General features: G+C 42.8%; 1 protein-coding gene across 5 annotated transcripts in view; it reads left to right on the top strand.

Moving 5' to 3' along the window:
• The window catches only part of OC90 (otoconin 90), a 521,593-nt gene that overhangs the window by 246,006 nt on the left and 250,843 nt on the right, over positions 1 to 24,744 (top strand). For all 5 annotated transcript variants that reach the window (XM_086967045.1, XM_086967044.1, XM_086967046.1 and 2 more), the window contains exon 6: positions 4,791 to 4,903. In XM_086967045.1, the coding sequence (XP_086823171.1) occupies positions 4,791 to 4,903 (113 nt within the window). The remainder of the gene's footprint in view (positions 1 to 4,790; positions 4,904 to 24,744) is intronic.

Here is a 24,744-nt window from a genome sequence, read left to right as displayed (position 1 = left end):
ATTGTCTTTGCTGTCTCCCAGTTGTTTTGTATCTATGTGGAGACAGACAGAAAACGGATGCCCTGTTGTCTAGGGCTTAGTACCCACGATCCTTGGGTCTTTCAAGTTGCATTTCGCAGTTTTTCATGTTTTTACTCTTCTTTGAATATGGACTTCTGGCACATGCAACACTTCAAAATAGGTATAGGAGATTGGAATTAATTTTAACTTTGCACTTTAAAATTATTGTGATGTTCCCTCATAGCTGCTAGTTTTATTGTTGGGTCTTTTTGATTATCTTATATGTCAAGATTTTAAGCTTTTAATTAAAGAATGATTATGCTGTTTTAAGTCATTATGTTTGCTTTTTTGGCTATTACTGAAATAAAGTTATTATGATGAATAAGATGCCACCTCCCATAAGCAAATGTCTTTTCACCCTTTTGAGCTGAATTAAAGCAAAGCCACTCAGTGGCATGGATGTACTCACTAGTGCCTCTATAATTTAAGTGAACATAATGGACAACTTCCATGCTCCTAACATCACAACCTGTCTTTCTTAAATCAGCTTAAGGATGGTGGCATTGCCTAATTTCATAATCTAGATATGGTAATTCCAGCTCGGCACTTGGCTGAATAAATTCTGTACCACAAATTAAAAAAAGCAAGTGTTCAATGTTATGCAAAACATGTGAATGAGTATGAAGTGTGAGAAAGTAGTTAATTAATTGAGGTGGACTGTGTCCACCACGAGCAATAATGTCACTATTCTGTTAGGTCCAGTCAAAGGTAACAATAATTTAAACCTGAGCTCAAACCCAGGTAGCTATGCCACAGAGCAGACAGGCTTTACTTACTGAAAATGTGTAAAGCATGTAGAAGTACCAAAACAGCTAACAAGTCAAAAACACAACATAATAAAAACCCCATTACAATTTATAATAATAGAGACATTTTTATAAGCAAAATGACACTAAAATGGCAAAAATCCAATGAAGGGAACCGGAGACTTCAATTTTGAAAGATTCAAGTGAAAATAGCACCAAAAACTTCAAAGCGTCAATGGTCATCAATGGCCTTGGTAGACTGGAACCTAGGCGCAATTTATAGCTGACTGCGATCGATCCAAAGAAGGTTGACCTTACTAGGGCCTAGAAGTAGGGAAGTTTAAAAAATGTTTTTATGTCCGAATCGGCAAAAGGACATTGTATTTTTTCTAATGAAAACTCTTCTCCATGGGGAATGAACCTGAAATTCAATCTGATTCATGGAACTTCCATTTGAAAACTATTAGCATTCTGTCCCCTTGAAGCTGTGGAGCAACAAGTTCCCAAGCTTCTTTTGGTGCCTAAACAACCACAGGAGTACACTTCAAGGCCCCCAGAACCTCAGTGTGAGCACTTAGAGAACCTCAGGGTGCAGGAAAAGGGCAACTGCAAAGTCCAGTCGAGGTCTATATGCACATTACCAACTGGGATTATGCACAGAAATGTCCTCTTCAGCTTTTTAGTGTTTCTGAAGCGCCCCAAGAGATCATTTTTACGGCCCTTGCTGATCTTTCTGCCTTTGGATTTCAAGTGGAAGGGGGTCCAACCGCCCCAGGTCTTTTTTTTTATTTTATAAATTTTTTATTGAAAAATATAAGTGGAATATACATTGGCAATTTGTATTTCTTGTATACAGTACATTTGTGCTTGCTTTCTTTCTTGGCTTCTCCCGGTTAAGAGGAAAAAAGGAGAGAAACTACAGCAGCTAGACATGGATACACAAGAATTGTGTTGGTGTCCTGTTCTTTCCCTTTCAAGTGAGCCCCAAGTGTTACATCTGGCTCAGCAAACATGTCAAACAGGATTTGACAGTGCGGTGGCAACAAGATACCCACAGCCACCACTCCGAATATTCTGTGGAGATCAGAGGAATCATTTCTGAATATTCATGTTAGTTTATTGTATGCTTCTGGGATGCACCTCTTTCACACCTATTCCGAGGTTTGAGGACAGGCTGGCAGAAGCCGGTGCCAGTTATCCTTCTGACAGTTCAGGTAGGTAAATGGAAACTTTCTCAAAGTTAATTTGTTTCATTATTTTTCTAGCTTGCCCCATTCCTGAGATAGCAGTTTTAGTATTTTAATCTATACTCTGGTCTGCTATATAGAAGTTATTGGATGCTACACTGAAAATGGCTATTAGGGTCTTGTCACTGTAGGGATATGGTAACATTATTGTTTTACATTTCCCACTTTTAAATATCATGCACTCTACCTTGTGGACAATAAGGCTTACATGGGGCTGACTTACTAATATGTAAAAGGGAAGTCTGTATCTGTTGAAATGAGTTATTATTAAAGCTAGCACTGCAGGGTTTAGATGATAGCAGTTGGGCTACAATGTTAGGCCTGAAGCCATGTTTTCCTTTGTCACATTAGTGGATGGCACATTAAGTGCTGTAGTTCGTAGGTGACATTTAACTATACAATACAGTTTTATAGAAAAGGTAAATAAGCCAATCAGGGATTAACAATGATCTACATGCTTTAGGGTTCAGACACACTTTCGGAAGAGGACAGCAGTGCCCCAATGTGCAGAGTAAAGAAACCAGCAATATAATTTGGCAGAAAATATGGCGGTGACCACACAAAAAGAGCTTTTTATCCCATAAAGTAAATGTGCCATCCCAATTACATGTCTGAAAAGCCCACCCCCACTCCTCAACTTTAACTTTTACCTACAGACAACACTGTTCTACATATAGAATATCAGGCTAGAGGTGCTCCTCCTGCAATAAAAATGATCTCAGCTCAGTGCTGAATTACTCACTTGAGTTTATTCCACATGTATACAATTAAAAAAGTAATGCTCAGGTAAACCTAATGTCAGAAATTTAATTTTTGCTTCATTCAGGTATATACAAATATGAAGCTAAGACCATTGAATGTTTTTTAAAAGTGCCCCAATACATCAAATACATCCATTGCCATACCTCTTGGAAGCCGACAATCATCTGCTTGCTCATGAACACCCCCGTAACCTGGGGCCACAGAATTAGATAGAATGACTGAATCATTCTATATATGTACCTATCTATCTATCTATCTACTGAAAAAAGGTTAAAGTGTTAGGTGTTGTAATGAGATTAAAAAACGAACATTTAAAAGCAATAAAAACACTGAAATTCAAGAGTTATGGTTTACTGTACTAAATATATCGTTTGCCTCTAAATGCACTGTTTATGACATGGCCTCACATTTTACTTCACTTATGACATGTTAAATGACATCCATGATGGCATCACTGATATCCTGCCCCTTTTTAAAACGACTTTTTCAGGACACAGGGACCAGGTTCCAGCCCTGTGGCTGCAACACTTTTTTCAGATTTGTGGCCCGACAGTCAGATCTCTTGGTCCTATGGGGCCAGGAACCATCCTGCGGAACCAAGCTGGCCGACAGGACAAATTAGAAGGCCCAATTCTTTACATTTTCAGTACCATGGGACCAGCCTTCCATATATACCTAACTATTTAACCCATTCAGGCCCACCCCAGGCAACTCTTAAAGCACTACTTTCTTGAAACAACTGCACCAAAGTGCCAGGGGTAGTCGGATGAAGAGCACATCACACTGTCTGCCTCCGCGCAGTGGTGTTGTTTCCACCACACACACACTGCTGATCTCCTAGCAGAAATACATTACAGGTGTCAGATGGTTTATACGTACTTTATTCAGAAACAGTGCACGTAAAGTTCTAACTTTCTGCCAAATCTGGTGCATTTCAGTTCCACCGTTTTTTCTTTATCAAAGAGCAAAGCTTCCTATAGTAATTAACATGGGAACTCTCCATTTTAGGATCCCTCTTTTGCTTGCCCCACACTTTATGAATCAGCACAAAACTTCCATACCTAGACATATTTTTAAGTCAGATGATAAACATGGTGAACAACCTTTACAACAAAACTTTTACAACGCACTACCATTACAACGCAGTCATTACAACGCAAACCATTACAACGCATTGCGCTGGGGGGCGCTCTAGGATAGGGAATACGTTTAATTTACTATCCAACACCTTCCCTAGTGTCCACAGGGACTGGAGTTGGAATAGTAAATTAAACTTTTCACTATCCAGCACCCCAAAGCTCTATGCGTTGTAAAGGTTTGCGATGTAAAAACCGCGTTGTAAAGGCATGCGTGGTACAAGTATGCGTTGTAACGTCATACATCCGATAAAAATGACCCTCGGAATTACCACACAATCTTGAAGTAAGCTGACTTACAGAGAGGTAGGACAAACTACTGACTTAGACCAATGAGTGTGCCCTGGTCTTCCATAGGCCCATTCTTTCCTCTTCAATTTCAGCCAATAGATCTGGATCAAGTCAGTTGAGTCTACAACAAGCCCAGAGTCCTGCAGTATTCTCCAAGGATCATCCCTCTTTTGCCTTCACTAAGTACCCAGATGATACACAGATGATACCTAAATCCCTGTTTTTTGATTAAACTAAAGATAAATATTGGAAGATATGCGCACACATGCATGGATGTCATATGGTGAGGAAACAACCACTGGCAAGGCCAATAGGTGCCAATGGTCAAATTGACTTTGCCAATACTTGTATTTATAAAGAAATAGATATTAGTTTTACATGACTAATGAGACGAAAATGACAAGCCCTGAAAAATCAGAGTTTCGGGATAATTCTTTCAAAGAAGCATGCATGCTATCAATTAAAGCAGTTACCTTCTTCTTAATATTGGTCTATAAAACATTGATCAGTGATAAAAGTTCCCAAAATTGTTTCTGGCTTTCTTTCAGCTGTTGTTTCCAGCACCGGAAGTGTTATGAAGATGCAGTGGAATTAGAATGCAACTGGGACCCAGCAAAGATTACTACAGATATCAGCTGTCTGACGAAAAATCTTACCTGTGGTAGGGCTGCAAAGTTGTCATTCAGAAAGTGCAATCATGCTAACGTTTAGCCAGTTAATACTTGAAATGGTGTGAATATTTATAGTTTTGCTTAATCATGACTTACATCAGGGTGGACCATGATGGTCTCAGCTGGCTGTCTGTAACCAAACTAACTTGGTTTTCCCATGTAAACATGGTATAGAGTGGTAAAGCCTGCACAATGAGCAGTTTCAGCATGTGTATGATTAACACGTTTGACGCAGCATTCCTTCTAATGCCCTTTCTTCACCCTCCCAATGCAAATGGGCATTGAGGCACTTTCCACACCACTTTGCAAAGTTATTGTATACATAGGTCTCAATTATGGTCGGCCTGGTAAAGGGTACCATATTTATTCCACCCAACATAATCTGACAACAAATGGATCAGAATTTATCAGGTGTGATAAATAGAACCGCGTTACAATGACTGTCCTGAAAACGGGACACAGGTTGTAGATTTTTTTGCTTACCCCTCAAAACTCCACCCATACGGTGAACTGGTAAAATATATACTGGTATGACTCGCAGCTGAGGGGTGTGGAATTTTGCACGGGGAGGGTTTCATTAAAAAACAAAAAGTTAACTTACCTTTGCGGGCCTGGTCCCGCATCGGTGGTCTGTGTCGTCCTGTCTGCAGCAGGAAGCAGCCGCAGGCAGCCTCCTTCCCCTCCTCTAAGCCAATCATAACGCTGCAATGGCAGCGTTGTGATTGGCTGGGACGCTGACCACACAGGCGTCTATGGGGAGGCCATTTTCTCCATGTAGGCTGCATGCAGCCTACATGGAGATAAGGGAGAGTTTGTGTGACTGTTTAGGTCGGCCCTGGGGCCAACCAAACAGTCAGCGCTCTCAGAGTGGGCAAGCCACTCCTCCCCTCCCCTAGAGCAGGACCGCCCACCCGACCGCCCCCAACCAAACCCTTCTGCTTTCTCGCAGTGCAAGAAGAAGAAACATAAAATGGTATTTATAATACCATTTCATGTTTCTGCTTCTCGCACTGCAAGAAAGCAGTGGGGCGACGCTCCTCCACCCACATGGAAGAGCTGCCCCTTCTGGTGTGTAGTGCTTACCAAACAACTTGTCTTCGAAATATGTGTGGTAAGTGGAGTTGCAAATATCCATGTTAATTGTCGTAAAACAAGTAATCACACAGACCTACTGCCTCATTTGCATGATGCATCAAATTATTCTATGCAGGCCATGTTTTCATGAATAACAATCTATTTATTGCTTCTCCATTTTGTTATTCAACACAACACAATAAGTATTCACGGCCGGACTGGGAACGCAAACCAGCCCTTGCAATTAAGACGGACCGGCCCCAGGGTGGGGGGTGAAGAGGGGAGATGGGGTGTTGATGGAAAACATTGCTGCTGCTTTTATTATAGGGGGCTGATATTGCAACACTGCTGCAAAACCAGCCCCCAATAACAAAAGAAAGTCCCCCACTGCCCCAAAACTGGCCCCCACTGTTCCAGTCCATCGGGAAAACACCCAGTGGCAACTATGGCCAGTCCAGCCGCATATTTATTTATTTATAACTTTTATATAGTGCTAGCTAGACCCGAAGGTATCAGAGCGCTTTACAAACTCGTGAACAGGAATAGAGAAAATCAGGCGCGCAAGCACAAAAAGAGCCGAGAATTCAAAATAGCAAAATAGTAAACATCAATGAAAAAAGCAATACCAAAAACAGAGAAGCAGATTTTAGATGATCAAAAGGACATCATAAACATATAAGCCGCCGACTAAGGTCGAAGGGACTAGACCTGTACATGCAATAGTTAACCAAGGTCAATAGCCTAGGAGTTAAAGTATTTGTTGAGGAGGAGTTGTTTCAGGTTCCTTTTGAAGCTGAGGAAGGAGGGTTCGCATCGCAGGTCACAAGGTAGAGAGTTCCATATGCTCGGAGCATTTCTGGAGAGTGAGACTTGGTTGCTGATTTGTTTACATTGGGAGTTATGAGTAAAAGTCCGGTAGAGCTTCTCAAAGATCTGGTAGACCCCGCTTTCATCAGTTTGTTGCAGAGCTTTGTAGATGATGCAAGCAGTCTTGTAAGTACATCTTTCTTCGATAGGAAGCAAGTTGAGGGTCTTGTGGGCAGGAGTGATGTGTTAAAAACTTTTGATTTCTGAAATGAGCTGGGCTGCCAAGTTAAGAACAGATCTAAGGGGGTTGAGGTGAGTTTTCAGCGTCCCCGTCAGCATGGCATTTCCATAGTCTCGTTTGGAAAGGACCAAAGATTGCACCACAATATTGAAATCATAAGCAGGATTGAAAGGTTTGATTTTCTTAATGTTTTTTTAGTGAGTACAGCGCTCCTTTTCTGAATTTTTTATGTGTTCTTTCATTGACATGTTGTTGTCCAGGAAGAAGCCAAGGGGCTTTGTGGACTTGGATAGATTGAGAGAGAAATTTAAGGCATTTAGGTCATTCAGCCATTCATGGATTGATAAGTGGTTGCTTTTGGGGAAGAATAGAATTGCTTCTGTTTTGATGGGGGTTAGCTTCAGGTGATTAGAGTGAAACCAGGATTGTAATTTGATCAATCTGGCGTTTATTTATGTATTTGAAAGTTTTATATAGCGCAAACAAGACCCTTGCGGGTATCAGAGCGCTTTACATGTCATATGTTGGAAACAAGAATAAGCATAGAAAAGTAAGCATAGAAAAATACAATTGTAGGTGATTCAGATATAAGGTGTTCAATAATACAATACTAGCAATTAAAATACGGTTCTCAGTAATACAGACCAGTAATTAACATATAGTAAAAAGTAAGTAATTCACATGAATTTAGCCATGAGAAAGGCTTTCACTTCTTTTCTGAAGGAGAAAGTGGATGGGTTAATTCTTGTTTCCATGGGCAAAGCATTTCAGATCCTGGGAGCCATTCCAGAAAAGGGCCGGTTGTAAGTTTTTTTTCTTGGCAAATCATTGTGGTTTCAGTAGAAGATTCTTGGAGCTTCTGGAGGCCCTATTACCAGCAGAGAGTACCAGTTTCTGACCTAGATAGCTCGGGGAATTGTGGTGTAAGGCTTGTGCGTCATACATGGGATTTTCAGGTGAATTCTAGCTTCAAACGGTAGCCAGTTGAGGGCTTTAAGGTCTGGAGATGTGTGAGAGGTTCTCTTTGAACCTGTGATGAGTCTCGCAGCTTAATTGATAACGGCTCTTAGCGGGGCTGTCGACAACCTGGGGAGGCCGCATAGTGTTACAGCCCCATATTCCACTCTTGGGATTACTAGGGCTTGCGTTAAGATGTTGAATGTCACTGGGTGATTTGATTTTGTAGTAAAGTTGTGTGTCATTGAGGGCTGGACTTGGACCCTCAGCCTGATGGGGTGGCTCTCCCGTCGCCTTGACATCTGGATATTTGGTAATACTGTGGAGTGTCTTGATTTGACTATGCATGTTTTCTGTACACGTGTTTCTCAATTTATGTTAGCAGCAGCGCAATTGGGTTGTGGGGTGGGCTAGTTTGTTCTGTAGAAGTCTGCAGATGATATTCTCATTCCATTGATGTTGGCAGAAGTCTCCCGTGCTCGGGGCTATGCATCCTATGTGTGATTAGACAAATAAAAATCTGTTTAAAAAAAAAACAAGTTCTGTGTCATCAGCATACAGGTAATATTTGATCCCTGTGTGCTTCAAGATGACCATAAGGGGTTCCATGAATAGACTGAAAAGGGAGAGGGATAGAATTGAGCCCTGAGGCACTCCGAGATTGACACTGTAGGATTAGATGGAAATGAGTTGATTTTGATTTGTTGCGAACGGCGTTGTAGGTACGATGTGAACCATTTTAAGAGTTTCAGAGATTCAAGTAGGGCTGGGTGATTAACAGGATCGAACCCCGCCGATAGGTCAAGAAGGATATGTAGGCAAGCGTCCCCCTCGTCTAAGGAACTGTGAATGTCATCAGATATATTAAGCATGGCCGTTTCAGTACTGCAGCCTTTTCTGAACCCAGATTGGAAGGTGTCCAGAAGGGTATATTTTCGTATATGATGATTAAGTTGCTGTAAGACATACTTCTCCAACGTCTTGGCTAGGAACGGGAGGTTTGAGATAAGTCTAAGGTTGTTGAGATCATTAGGGTCAGCTCTGGGATTTTTGGGAATGGGTGTGATTTGTCCTTGTTGGAGTAAGATCGGAACATATCCTGTGGTGAGCGATGCGTTGATGATTAGAGTCCAAAACAGGGAAATTATGTTTTTCACCATCGTGGATGGGAGGGGGTCACTGGTATGACCCATTGGCTTTAGATTCCTGATTATATTGGAGATTGCCTTTTCAGTCAAATGTTTGAAGTCAGACCAGTTGGCATTGTTTTTCAGTTTGGAGTGATTAGGGTAGCCCTGTAAGCATTCCATTTGCAGATCGCAACCTTAATGGCCCTCATAACTCAGTTTTCAACATGTTCTCTCATGTGGCGATTGTTATTTTCTTTTTAATCCCTAATGCATTTTGGACAGATGCCCTCCGTCTGGGTTTTACTAGTCCTCCATCACTGTTCTAAGATGCAATGTGATACATTAAAAAAATTTAATCCAAAAAGAAAGAAATACATGTACTTGTTAATTAAAAGGCGCTATATCGTCGATTAATGTATTACGCAATGTGAAACACAACAGGAAATCCTGACTGTCCAGCATAGTGCCTAATCAACAGGTAGAAAATATGCACCACTTTGGTATTAACTGGATACAAAGTCTTAATAATGTATGATGCAATTAAAATCATGAACTAAACAGTGCGCACAATCCGAAGTAGAGCCGTGAATAGTTGTAATGGGGCAGCGGCTAAAATATACTGAAACACACAACGTGAAAATTGCATCAAATATATATTAAAAAACAGAGGACCTGATTCACAAAGGGCTTCCGCACTCATAGCCAAGGCCCTGCAGTTGTGTGATCAGGGCCGGACTGGGAACCAAAATCGGTCCTGGCAAAGTGCTCGGACGCCCCCGGGGGGGGGGGCGTGGTGCCGCCGCGCTCTCTGCCAGGGGCTGTTTTCGGCCAGTTTTGTTACAGGGCCGATATGCTGCAAAAACGGCCCTGTAACAAAATCGGCCTCCAGGGGCCCAAAACCGGCCCCCACCCATGCGGCGCTACGGAGGATTGCCCGGTGCCCGCTATGTCCAATCCGGCCCTGTGTGTGATGAGAACTCTCATTTTGGATATTCTGCCCGGGTGCAGAGATTTCCCCACAACTGCGGGGCCTCCGCCGCGAGTACAGACGTTTGTGGTAAACGGAGTTATTGCACATATCGCATTTAATTGGGCTGACCACAATCAGGACCATTAAGTGTGAGAAAGGCATACAACGTGTTGTGGAATACTCACAAAGATAGGACTACAGGTGTTCATTGCATCTGTTTTACCATTCCATGACCTCCTTCTGACCCCACATTGTACATGCTCTGCGTTTCCCCCCCAATTGATTGCACTTGCACATGCATAATTCAAATGCTTCTGGCTAAGGAGATTATCAGAGTGTAACAGGAGGGTAAGGTATAACTTTTTCTAGTCCTTATTAACACTTGTAACTGATGAAAAGATTTGTGCATTATCACAAATACTAGAAGATGGTAATGAATAAATGTAGAGGACCATAAACTGTCTGTAGTATGCTAATGTCACGAATGTTAAGGTAATGATAAAGTGAACCACTAAGTGGGTATGTGTATTAATTGACAGTAGCCAGGCGTAGCAGACTCATAGGGTGCAGTCTCCCACCCTAACTTTCCACTAAAAATGTGTTTTTTTGAAAAGCAGTGAGTGTCTTTCTTGGATTGGGAATGGGGAGGTAGCAATCCCATGTTCCACTTTTATTACAGGTGAATGATTTCTCCACAGGGAAAAATATTGATGCATATGTTATTTCCACATAATTTACTCATGCAGAATTTTGAATCTGGTAGAAATTCTACCTATGCAAATATTGTCCATTAATCTACGACTGTCAGAGATTTCAGGATCACTTCAGGGATATAATGTGACTCCCTTAAAAGTCTGAAATTTACTACAAACTATGGAGTGATATTTTTTAATATCTCCTGTTTCAGTAGCTTTGATTGGCTGCCCTTCAACCAGTCAGAATAGATCCATGTGTTTAAACAATTATAAGTGGCTACTGGGCAGACAAACATAACATACCTGCAAACCCACCCAATTTAGATGGTAGGCTACCACTTTTTCAGAAGTTCCCAGCAAACCTCAGCAATTACTGCCCCTCCTGCAGTGAAAAATCTGTGCTTAGCTCTGGCTAAATTAAAAAGCTCTCTGGAAAGCAAAAGTAGGAAAGTACATCTGGACCTCAAGTGTGCGTGACGTAGATCCAATCACGATGGACAACTGCTATATGTATCTGTACTAGTCTAAAGGGGCAGTGCAAGCCTTGGGGCTGTGTTCTTTTTTAGGTCTGGTATTATCCAAGGCCTTTTGATTTCATTATGTTTTTATGTGTACTGTACTTATATGGCCTTTCAGTCACCTCTCTTCATCCATTGATCCGTTTTAGTGCCATGCCCAGCACAACGTATAGCATGGGGTACAGGATCCCCCAACTTCAGAAATTGGCTTATGTCTCTGTGAGTGCTAGTTCTGTTTTGCACTATGCTGAATGACACATAAAAAGTACCTTCCCATGTAGTTTTACAAAAGCACAGTCACAAACATTGCCAAAGCAAAAAGTTGGAAGACAATTCCATGGCTTTTCCAATGCTTGTTTATACATACAAGTAGGTGTTTTGTGATATCGTAGTGTTTTTGATTCTTCAGTGTTAGGTTCCAATACACCAATTGCCATCTGTATCAGTTCCATTGTCAGGATGAGGGCGCCACTGTTAAGCCCCTGTCTACCGAGCACCAGGTGCTATGCAGCAAAAAATACTCCAGCCGTGAGCCCTGCTTTCCAAGAAGAAAGCAGCCACCATGGAACAAACACTGCTCTTGAGGGATGCTCCGTGCAGCGCCTTCATCCTCTCGCAGATCCCTAGGTGTTTGGCAGCCCAATAGATGAGCTACCCCCCAGATGTGCCAGCAATGGGAAGCTAAGTGCTGCAGGTGCTGCCTCCTTACTCGTTGCTGAGCCGCAGCTCCACCACAGTTAATCCCAGCAGGTCTGCCAAGTCCTATACTTCCTCTGTCCCACTGACGTCCAATAAGTAGCGCTCACTTCACTTGAGTATCTAGGCTCATCAGAACTGAACAGTGTGAGCAGTGCAGTCAACAGGCATACCTCCTCCTTAAGCCTTCTACTCCTCTAGGTGTCCAGTTTGAAACACATATTGGCAATGCCAATTGCTTCTGCTATTTGTCTTGTAAAAACTTTACATACTAAGCTTCATTAACATGCACATAAATCAGAGGAAGCAGCAACAACAAGGAAGGAGGAATTACCTGTAGACTGTTGAAAGACCCACAATCACATCAGGTTGAAGGCCTTACAAACATAAGGTTACATTGCCCTGCACACATTGCGACCAAGGGTGCAGCTCAGATGAGGGCTGGGGGTGTTTGGAATGTTACACCCCTCCACACCCCCAAACTAAATGCTCTCCTTGCTTGGTAGTTAAATCTGGTGGCCCTGAGTCGGGCCTCCTATGTCTGTGTTATTTTTTCTCGTTATCTTGAATTTACTAAGGCTTTAGCTTGTTCATTTTTTGGATCAGAAACTTAAATATATATATATAGTGACCTGTGTACCAAAAACAGAGTAAACCTGCACCCATAGAAGTGCTCCTTGGATGGTGCAAATGTCCTACTTTTTGGAATTTACCAACTTTGGCAATTGTAGGTTTGGAAAACTGCCAATCACGGTGAGGGACGAATGCTTGGAAATAGGATAACCACTAGCAATTAACACATGGTGTCATACCGAACCCTCATTTTTGCCCACTGTGACACACTAGCAGAGGGCATGATGTTGGTTTAGCAGATGAAGTACAGGCAGACAGGGTGAGTGGTGAGGACTTTACATCTGCCACCCTGTCTTTACTCCACCTGCAAAAATGTTGAGATGTCCGTTAGCCCAATGACATCTCTATAATTTAACAGGTACCGCCTTCAATGTAGACAAATATTGATGGATGGCTTCATCAAACATGTCGTCCGGATGGACGGCCGTGAAACATTTCCAAAGTTTTTTATTTTTCGAAAACAAGTGCCAACGCAGGAGTTTTGTTTTGGGGAAAATTTGAAAACTTAATGACTCCTGAACCATGGGACTTTCCTCCCATGATGAGGGACCATTGTTCTTCTACTGTCTTTCAGTGCCAGGATATACCTGGCGGTGAAGGACAGTAAAAAAAAATATAGCCATCAGACCATGCACAATTGATAGGGCAAACGGTCGAATGACCCTACTCCTTTGTATTATTGGTGGAAGTTTTCCACCAACAGAGTAAAGTTTACTCCTTCAGTGTTGCAATGGAGTACCTGTCCACCAACTCAAAAAATCTCCAGAGGCCATACTAATCCAACTCAGTACTGACTCTGCTCCTCATATGAACAGTCCACCCCTTACCTCGGTGACCACCAATTCACCCTGTGGCCCACTGCTTTGTAGTTTAGAAATTTGAGGTTCAAACCTCGGAATCTCAATAACTGAGCTATGCCCTTGGCTGACACATTTGACAGCCAAAGGTTTCCACCACTTGCCAAACTGTAAATATAACTGCGCCATTCTACCACGCATCTACAATATATATTTTAACTTCTCTTGCATCTGGTCTCATTGAAGCCTGTACACAAGCAGCTAACCACGTTGTCACCACTCCCAATCCATCTATATATATATTATAAAGTGTTTCATGCAGCACTTGTGCCATTCTTCGTGCAGTAAATATAGCTGTAGTATACATCTGGGTTTGGTGGACTAATGCATACACTGTAGTAGCCTATCTTTGACCTCATGGTCACAGGTTACAATTCCGATGGGTCCTCTCATCCTTTCAACCTTCTGAAGTTGATAAAATGTGTACCATTGAGTTGGGTAACAATAAAGTTCTGTCATTCAGCGTGTTGATACATAAGCGTCAATCGTAAGCACTGTAAATCTCAAAAGCGGGCAGATTTGACTATGTTACTCTCCGCGCAGGTACCGTACATTTGACAGACTGCTCCAGGTGCACATCTGCCAAGTATGCACTGCAAACATTAAACAATTTTGACTACTTTTGAAACTTGCCCTCTCTGCAGGGTCACCCCTTCTGTTGTGCTGAATCCATTTTTGCTGGCTTTAGGACTCTGTGCGCCTTACCACTGCTAACCAGTGCTGACCAGTGCTAAAGTGTGTGTTCTCCCTCTTTAAACATGATACAATTTGCTTACACTCAGTTGCCACCTTTAATTTACTTGCAAGTCTCCAGAAAAAGTGGTCCTACTTGTACTTAAGGCCTGTAAATTGAATTCTACTAGTCAGCCTCAAGCACTTATTACGCTACCCACTTAAGTAGCCTTTTTAAACATGTCTCAAGTCTGCCATTGAAGATTGTGTGCAGTTCTAAACTTCCATCTTGACATTTAATAAGTGATAATGTTTGATTTGGAGCAGGTAGGAATGGCGAGTTTGATCTTAAATTAATATTCATTTAAACCCCTCTTTAATTGTAAAGTTGGATTTTAAGTCACAATTCTTTTAAAAAGTTGGTATTTTCTTGTTCTAACAATTTGGTGCCTGGGTCACATGACTATGTAGGTAGAAGTTGAACTTTGTGTATTCCCCTAGACAGCATCACAAAGGAAGGCTGTGTGTTGGTAGGATGGGCCCTCCTGGCCTAATGGGAGGGGATGAAGGTTTCACCTTTCCACACTTACACTAGGACTTCACACTAGTCAATTGTCACCCAAAGAATTGTTGGAGCCAGGGCAGGGGAAGGAAGGACATTTATTGATGACAAATTTGAACCAAGTAATAACAATACAGTTAATTGTTAGTGATTAAACTCTGAACCGGTTTTTACCGAAATAACTTGAGAATCTAAAAAACACACCCTTTCATGAGTCTAACTTCCCTCTTTCCTTGCATAGGGAACTTTAAAAGCTGTATTACATCATATTCCCTTTCTGTTGTTCAGCAGCTGTCCCAGAACAGTCATCAGAGGCTCTCCTCTGTCTTCCTATTTAGCAGTCAGCTAATAAAAACAGCCGACGGACTTAGCTTTATTTGCTTTGCTGTTTAATGTATGTGCGGAGCATGTATTCTCATGCGCTGCAGAGTGATCCTGCCAATGAGTGAAACCCTACAAGCACAATCATGGGGTTTTACTCTATAGAAATGTGAATGTTCAACTTTGACTATAAATAAGTGAAATTAAAACTCCCCGTCCATCTCCTGGTGTGCACAAGAAGAGCTTGGGTGGCTCTGGAGGAACAAACTCACTTGCAGACATTGTCAGTGCTGGAAGACTTAAGAGTGGATTAATCTAGGGTTTCAGCTGATGCTGAGCCAGCAAGCACTTTGCAAACTATAAAGTGTTGCTGCAAGAGCTTCCATGTGGAAATGGCACCTGAACAAGAGGGTATTTTTCTTGCTTTGTCAATGATCCTGCAAACGAATGTTTACCCACACCATGAGCTGATCCATTAAAAGGTTTGCAATTTAGATGTTAAATGATAAAGCAAACATCACATGAACCGTGATCCTCTTTAAAGATTAAAAGGTTTTTCAACATTTTACTTTTGTACCGTAGAGTAATTCACTCCATTTATACCTGAAAAAAGTAATAGTTTTTGAATATTAACTTTTTTCCACTGCAAGTACCCTGACTGCACTGCTAGGAGTTAACCAAGATATGTGCACAATATATATAGCCTGTGTTTCTGTTACGTGGAAACAATTGTATGTTTAATCTGTACACAAGTGAGGATTTTATATAGTTGCCCTCCTATTCTGAATTCCCATATGATAGTTCAGATTTGACACTCAAAATCAGCTGCAGTGAGGTAAAGTAATAGGAAGTAGTATCAAACAATTTTTTGAGTGAAGATGCCAGAATTTTGACCCAGGTTTTCTAGTTACAAACTACGCACATCAATATCTGGATGACCACTTCATTCTCTTTTCTTGTATTTGCCACTGTGAGAAATTGGGTAACTGATTTAGAAGAGTGAAACCCTTCTCAAGCAGCAACCACAATTCTTCTCATGGCGAAGTCACAAGCAAACCCTTGGGAAGCATAACCAGAGCAGTTAAGCTTAACTCTGAGACAATGTGAACAGTATTTGTGAAACACTTCAAACAGTAACACAGTGAAAACACACCACAAAAGGATCATACAACAGATTTAGAAACAAAGAGTAATCTATAATGAATAAAACAAGACTAAATCAACAAGAATCCAATCAGTAGTACCAGAGATATGCAGGTTTGAAGATTTCAGTAAAAATTGAGCCCAAAAGCACAGAGCACCAACTGTGGATATCTGGTCGCCCCAGACCGGAACAACGTCACAAGTTCAGGCCGAGCACAATGGAGCCTAGGTCAGCTGCAGTGTCTCACTTAGGCCGGCTGAACAAAAGTACCTTAAATCGTGGTTTGCAGAGCAGTGCGAGGATCCACGTCAAAGGGGCATTATGCATCCAAAGCGATGCGTTGGTTCCAAGATGCAGTGAGGCAGCGGTGTGAGGTCCTGCGTTGTCATTGAGGGTCCTGACGACAAGGGCTTGCGATGCGAACTCTAACACTGAGGAATGTGTCTTGCAGGCAGGAAGGTGCATTGGTTCCGAGGAGCTGTGAAGCGGAGTCTGGAGTCGTCGTCGAGGCTTCCGTCGATATGGGAAGCGAGCGCCAGTGTAGAGGATGGGTGGTGTAGCGCCGGTTCTGAAACCGCAATGGGCTGCGATGCGATGCAAGTCTTTGCCATGGTTCAGATCCATGCAGCAGAGGGGATGCATCGGTTCTGCTTGGGGTTGTGCCGCACAGCAGAGGAGATGCATAATTTCTGCTGGAACCAAAGATGCTGGCAGAGCACCTTAGGCCCACTTTTTTAAGGGTCCAGGACTGGCGTGGCACCTCTTGTTAGGCTAGACTCACAGATTCCAGAGTCTAGGTGCTGGTTCAAGTTTGTTGGAGCCTTCTGCCCCTGAGGCTCTAGTCAGGAGACCAGCCAACTACCTTTTGAAATCACTTTGGGATTCTGGTTCCACAGAGGCAGGTCTAGTCTTCTCACACAGGCAAGAGGGCAGCAGATCAGCACAGCAGGGCAACAATATTTCAGAGCAGCAGCAGTAAAGTCAGAGTCCTTTTAGCAGCAGGGCAATCCTTCAGCCTGTCAGAGTTTCCACTGGTCAAGATGTGTACTGTAGCGTTGGTGTCTGAGGTCCATTATTTATACCTGTTGTGCCTTTGAAGTGGGGAAACGCTACTAGAGGTTTCCATTTAAAGTGCCCAGGCATCCTGCCTTCCCTGCCCTGGCTCCAGACTAACTACAGGGAGTATGCAGTCTTTTGTGCGAAGGCAGGATACAGCCTATTCAACTAAGGCTTTGCCCCCCCCCCCATTCTGCCAGTGATGGCTCATCCAGGTACACCTAAGCTCAACTGTCAGCTACACCCAGTCATGTGGCCCAAAGACAGGCTACAGGCCCTAAATGGCTAAGGCAGGAAAATGCCAACTTTCTAATAGTGACTTTTTCAAAATTGTAACTTAATATCTGGCTGCACCACATGTTAGGATTTTGTATTACAATTCCAAAGACACCAAACAGGAACTTGTCAGCTGCTCCCATTTTGGAAGCTTTTTACAGCTTATTAAATGTAATAAGGTAACTCCAATGTTAAGCCATGGGAGATATAGGCCTTGCAGTAGTGAAAAACGAATGTAAGAGTCTTTCACTACCAAGACATGTTTTAATTTGTAAATACCTTGCATTCTGCCCCATCGGTTACTCAGAGCCTACACCTCTTATGTGTAATTCAAATAAAGGTTTGGGCCTTGAAAAATGTTTCTTATGCTTTGTCAAAATGGCAGTTTAATAACTGCACACACACTGCAATGGCAGGCCTGAGACTTGTTTAAAGGGTAACTGAAGTGGATGGCACATAAAGTGCTGCAGACCCTGGGTGGCACCACTTTAGTGGGGACTTTTAAGTACATTAAATGTGACATTGGGGATAAGCCAATGTCACTATATTTTAAGGAGTGAGCACATGCTCATTAGTGCTGGTCAGTAGTGGTAAAGTGGGCAGATTCCTAAGGCCAGCAAAAACAATACCTGCAAAAATCGAGGAGGAAGACAAAACGTTCGGGTGGATACCACCCAGAGACTGACGGCCAACAGGGATAATCCTTTACCTATGATTATTCTAATACCCCAATTAAAACAGTGTTCAATCAAAACAAGTATTACATTTTTTATGTGACACTAAATGTACAAAATGTCATAATGGCTTTTTGCCCAAAAAAAGGTATGAAGATAAGAGTACAGGAAGTCAGGAGGCATTTTTTAATTTGAGATTCAATGAAAATTAATGTGAGATTTACAAAAAAAACGGTACTGTCAAGGGCAAAAGGCTGGTAGCCAAAGCCAGACTGACAGGAAACAGCCTAAACAACAAATCATTTAACATCCATGCCTTTACCACATAGGTAAGGACCACACAGATAAGTATTTGTACCTTTACCATGCAGTACTTTACCACTCAAGTTAGTATTTTTTTAAATAACCTCTGTCAGAACTCGTTTTAGAGGGCTACAGGGCATAAAGGAACTACTTTCAGGCACTTGTAAATCCAGTCATTCTTCAATACACCTTGGCATAGATATATATGAAAAATATTTAAACTTTACAGAAACACACATTCACTGGATGATGTAATCAGTGATGTCTTTTGAGATGTCATCAGTGATGTCATCAGTTATGTCACTGACCATGTCATGAGTGATGTAATATGTGACATCATCACCAGAGCATTGCAGGCACACGAGTTATAGTTAGCTCAACTTACTATACCGGGTGAATTTCTCTGGTTTTATATGAGTCAAATGTCCAACTAACTATAACATCCCTGAAACCTATGCTTTTTTATTGAATTTCAAAGGTATTTTAAATGCTAATTCCTATCTATAACGTCTGTATAACCTATGGTTTTATCAGTGAATTTTGAAAGTTTTTCAAATGTTAATTTCATATTTGAATAGTTGTAAAACCTATATTTTTTAAAAAATATTTTGGAACTTTATTATCCTTTTTTTTTACTTTAAAAAGTATGTAATTTTTATATCTTCCAAAAAATATGTATATCTTTTTTTTTGTGGATAAAACTGAAGTCCCGTACCGGTAGTGTACCAAGCTCCATCAGCACGCAAATCCTATCAGCCATATTGCTAAACTCGTAAATGACGCGCATTTCGTATCTGACGGGTTTGTGGCACGTGTCCCGCGTAACATCATATACGTATGCAGTCACGCCAGCTGCTACTTTGGTATGTGTCGGGTACGCACTGCCAAGCCGCGCTTTATGTCATGTATGTATGGGATCGCGCCCGCTGTGCATTGCGTATGCAACGAGAGCACGCTGCCAGGCCCTGTGTTACGTCATAGACATATGGTGTCGTTTCGGGTAAGCCATTCCCTCTTTTTTTTTTTATCTCTCAAAACTATATCTAAACAACTTTAAAGTGTATATGAGAGCAAGCGATAATCTAATGTATTTTAAAAAAAATTATTTTTCTAACTGTAATAAACATATATTATGGTAAATATATTTTCTCAAAATCGGGTTGGTGCAGTCTCTTTGCGCGCGGGGTGTGCGATTGCCATGTGACCTTAAAAAAACGCATTTGATTAGTTCATAACATGTCCCATTGTAGCAGTTGGAGAACGTCACCCATTTTAGTCATTATCCCTACAGCATTTGATGAGACACACCTCTTCTGCTTAGAGAACTTCTTTGAAAACTTTTTGCTTTGTACACATATCTTACTCTACACACAACATGCAACCATCATCTGCATCAATATTCATGGTCTGTAAAGTAGACTTCCACCTGTGATAGCCATGCACCTAAAAGTTACATAACCAAGGTTTTCCCCACAGCCAGAAGTAACATGATTGCATACGCTTTCCACAGCACAATGTAATGTGGTACGGCCCAGAGGCAGTATCATGCATAGATAATGAACATACGGACACAGATAGATAGTGGAAGTGGGTACAGGCATGTGCGCTGGACTCCTTTTTATTACCAGGGTCACATATCTAGTGACGTCTGTGCTGGATGCGTGTGGGGTGAGTGTAAACCAGCCCTCAGGGAATAGCTGCTGCTAGCATCACCTACAACAGTAATCATTGGATCACACACAGAGATTCAATAATAAAAGGGTCTATAGATTGTGCTGCAGTAAGGTAGGGACAGTAGATGTGAAATAATACACAAAAGATTCTATTGTAAAAGAACCATAAGTTGTGGTATACTGAGACACAGGCAGTAGATCTGAAATAATTCACAAAAAGATTGTATCATTAAGGGTCCATCAGTTCTAGTGCACTCATATAGCCACAGCAAAAACATTCAGCATGTGCACAGCCAGTGATGATGCGTGCTGCGGGCGGGCCGTACTAGGAGCAATGTTTGTTGACTACAGGACTGCATCATCTAGCAAGAACAACTCGATCTGAATTGTGAACACTGCTGTCTGCAGTGTAGGCCAGAGAGAGCGGTCAGCAAGGGCTCATAGCCACGTGGCGTTGACTTGAGCTGCTCAGTTTGTAATACACAAAGCAACAACAAGCATTTGCGGAGCCTGAATGATGCGTATGCATGGTGCCAACAGAGCGTACTGGAGCAATGTCGTTTGACTACAGGACTGTGTCATTTACAATAGCGTCTCAATCTGAATTGTGAACACTGCTGTCTGCAGTGTAAATTGAAGGCTGTAGTCAGCACAGACATCCAAAAATACTTTTTCTCACTTCCTCTGCAAAAAATACAACAACATAAATTACAGAAAACTCTGCATTAAATAAATCAAAATAATTTGAAAATGCGATCTCTGCTGTTCACAGTGTAGACTGTTATTCAGTGTTCTTTTCCACTACCAAGAAGAATTTGGTCATGGTAGTAAACCTATAACTCATCTAAAAAAAGGTTCTTCAAGCAAGTATACTAAAGGATATTGTGTATATTTCACTAGACATTGTAGCTAGTTGCCTACTGGATTCTGTAACTAAATAATCACCACTCAATCTGAATTGTGAGCCCTGCTGATGACAATGTAGGCCAGAGGCAGTGGTCATTAACGCCTCACAAGCATGTGCCGTTGGATTTGGAAGCACGGAGTTGGTTGCACCAGATCAGAGGGGGTACACAGAAATCATCACAGACTTTAACTTCTGACATCCTCAATCATAGGATCAAGACCCTGTTTCCCCGTTCCGACCTGCTGTACCGCGGTGTAGTGCAGCCACTAAAGTCGGACAAGCCCAATAATCATGTGCAGCAGTTAACTACGGAAGCACAGAGTATGATGCACCTCAACCGAGGGAGTTGTATGAAAACCAAGCAGCAGGTAATATCGGACATCGTCCATTGTGGGATCAAGTCACCGTTCCACTGTTGGGACCTAGACTTTATTGCACCTGGTCGAAGGGAGTACCTTCATCTCCACTGTAAGATGCAGTTCTAACATCGTCCATTGTGGGATCAAGACACCGTTCCACTGTTGGGACATAGAGTTGAATGCACCTGGTCGAACGGAGTACCTTCATCTCCAACATCGTTCATTGTGGGAATAAGACACGTTCCACTGTTGGTACCTGTTGGACTTCTGTGTTAGTAGTATACATAGCACTCCACGGTGCTGGGCATCAGGCTGCAAACTGTGTGTCTGTGTTGTGGTAGCCAGCGTTAATCTCAGGAACCTTCCGAGCTCGCAGACCTCCTCCCAGGACCTTCTGCCAGCACGTGGTGGGCCCTCTTTCACATATGGCGGTGTCAAAAGGTGAACTGTGGGGCATATGTGCGTCGCACCGGCCATGATGGTTTCTGAGTACCAGCAGGCTTAGAGCATCATTCACGCAGCCACCTTTGCTCACGGCGTCAGCCTCCTGGCGGTGTAAGCTGCACAGACCTGGCAGACACGTTTACCATTCCGGAAGAGAAACACAGCAGGAGAAACATACCTTTTATTCATACCCCAAGGCTAGCCTTGCGTATGCCGAGCCAGCCCACTATGCTAAAGATTTTGGGGAGAAGGGGCACATAAGCGCTATGTTTTTGTAATCTTCCCTACTGACTGTACTATCATGGTTGCGCCCAGTTTCCACTTCACTCAATAGACCATCAGTGTATGTTGACATGTACATGTCTGTGCTTTGCATACTCAAGTCTGTCCGGCACATCCCCTCAACACTTTGCATTGTTTACTTTTATAATCGAGAATCGGAGACTCTGACCAGGACGCTCCTTCGCTGGAGCATCTGTGCGCCTTATAAATAAACCTAACATACTCACTCAGATGATGTCCAGTGTGTAGTTCTGGAGTGGCCCAATGCTTTTAATCTTGCCCTTGTTAATGTCTACTCGCGACCTGTAAGTGCAGCTAGCGATTTAAGTACTATTGAGGAGCTGTCGAATTTCTTGCACACCCGTTCTAGTGATACTCACATTCTGGTGGGGGGTGACCTTAACTGCCAATACGAGCCTCTACTGGGGATGAATGAAGGCCACCTTATGGCGGAGGATGATCACTGGGCTATACCAGCATCCCAGTCCTCACCACCGAGGTCTCCTCTAGCTATCCAAATTACGGTGCGAACTTTAAATCACTCTATTAGGGCATGTAATGGTCGCACGCCCTCTGATACTCCAGCTAGGTGCACTTTCAATAAACCTGGACATGAGTCCTGTCTCGACTATATCATGGTCGAGACTCGGCTGTGGCCCAAGGTCATTGATTTTAAGGTAAATACATGATCCGAGAGCGACCATAATGTTCTAACTCTGGAGATGGTCTTCACTGGCCCTGGTGAGCCTGGTATGGCATATCTGGTGGATATAGGGGATAGGATTACCCTTTCGAATTATAGACGCAGGGTAAGGTGGGAAAAAACAGTGGCAAACCAAGAAGAACTCTGCGATGTTCATCAACAAATTGTTCCCCTATTTTTAGAGGTTGCTGCCTTAAATACCTAGCCTCCACTTCCTGATTATAATGACAAAATCCTGGCTCTTCATATGGATCTAGTATCCAATCTAGTGGAGGTATTCAATCCCCAGGTGGCTAACAGGAGGAAAAGGGCTCCTGTGTCCTTGTGGTATAATGGAGCCTGTGGAAAGGCCAAGACCCAGCTAGTACAGGCCATGAAGCTTGGAAACAATAAACCTCTTGTTCAAGAAAGGAGACAACAGTACAAAAGGGTAATGAAATATGCAAAGCAAGAGTGGGACCACGAGAAGTGGACGAGCCTATCAATATAAGGGATGTACGGAGATTTTGGTCAATAGTAATACAGGTTGCGGGGAAATGAAATCGGCCATCGAAGCAAATATAGATGCCCTCAATATAAGGGATGTACGGAGATTTTGGTCAATAGTAATACAGGTTGCGGGGAACTGAAATCGGCCATCGAAGCAAATATAGATGCCAGGGTCTGGGAAGACCATTTCCAGGCGCTATATTCTAAAGAGCAAGGTTCGGAAAGCATTCTGGTACCCACAGCACCCTTACCCCAGTCTGATGAGCTCGAGTTTACTACAGAGGAAGTTTGTAATGCAATTGGTAAACTGGCTGTAGGAAAAGCCCCGGGGCTAGACAAACTTCCGGTAGACCTCTTCAGACATAAGCCGAAGATCTGGGGCCCATATCTACAAATACTCTTTAATGCAGTCCTGAGGGGCATGGCGGTTCCCTGTACTTGGCTGGGAGCAGACATCGTCCCTATATTTAAGAAGGGCTCCCCTCTGCTCCCAGCCAACTATAGGCCCATCAGCCTGATTGATGTCCTGCAAAACATTTTTGCGCGGCTTATTATAGATCGCCTTTAGTACTGGATCGAGGAGCACGCAATTCGTTGCCCGTTCCAAGCGGGGTTCAGGAGGAACACCTCCACCATGGACCAAATCTTCCGCCTTGCACTACTATTCTGGAAAACGGTGAAGATAGAGGGTGGCAGCCTCTACATGGTGTTTGTGGACCTCCGCTCCGCTTTCGACTTAGTCCCCCGGGGGAAATTGAGGCTCATGCTCCTCGAGCTGGGTATTCCGCCCCAACTTCTAACCATCCTGATGAGGTTACATGAGGAGAACTTTGCGCAGGTCAGATGAAGAATGGGGCGCTGTCCTCTAGGCAGGGGTGTGTTTCGGCACCTACCCTGTTTTGCCTATATGTCAACGGGGTAATCGCCCATCTGGATGGAGTGCTCCACAATGACGCCCCAAAGTTGGCAGGCAGCAGGGTGCCGGGGATCATGTTCGCCGACGACACCCTGCTGCTGTCTAAGTCTTCCATGGGGATACAGCGCATACTTGATGGCTTTGAGGAATTTGCAGAACGGGGTTTGGAGATAAATGCTGGTAAAACGAAATTCATGATCTTCAACCCCCCTGCAACTACCCGTCCAACTCCAAGCCTAGGTCCAGTTGGACTAGAAAGGGTGTCGACTTTTGAATATCTGGGGGTAACCATTAATGAGAACCGTCATGGGGCCCCCAGCAAATAAAGTCACAAATGAAATTGGCACAGCTTGCGGGGGACATTCTCAAGCTGTCCAATCAATCTACACTTAAACCCATCAGTCCACCTATGGAGATATACAAAACTCAGGCGAGGGGTGCCATCATGTACGGTGGCAAGTTGTGGGGTTAC

Source organism: Lissotriton vulgaris, chromosome 4_1 (assembly GCF_964263255.1).
Source record: "Lissotriton vulgaris chromosome 4_1, aLisVul1.2, whole genome shotgun sequence".
Lineage (NCBI taxonomy): Eukaryota > Metazoa > Chordata > Amphibia > Caudata > Salamandridae > Lissotriton > Lissotriton vulgaris.
The sequence above is the reverse complement of the archived record's forward strand: the minus strand, read 5'-3'. Positions and strand labels throughout refer to the sequence as shown.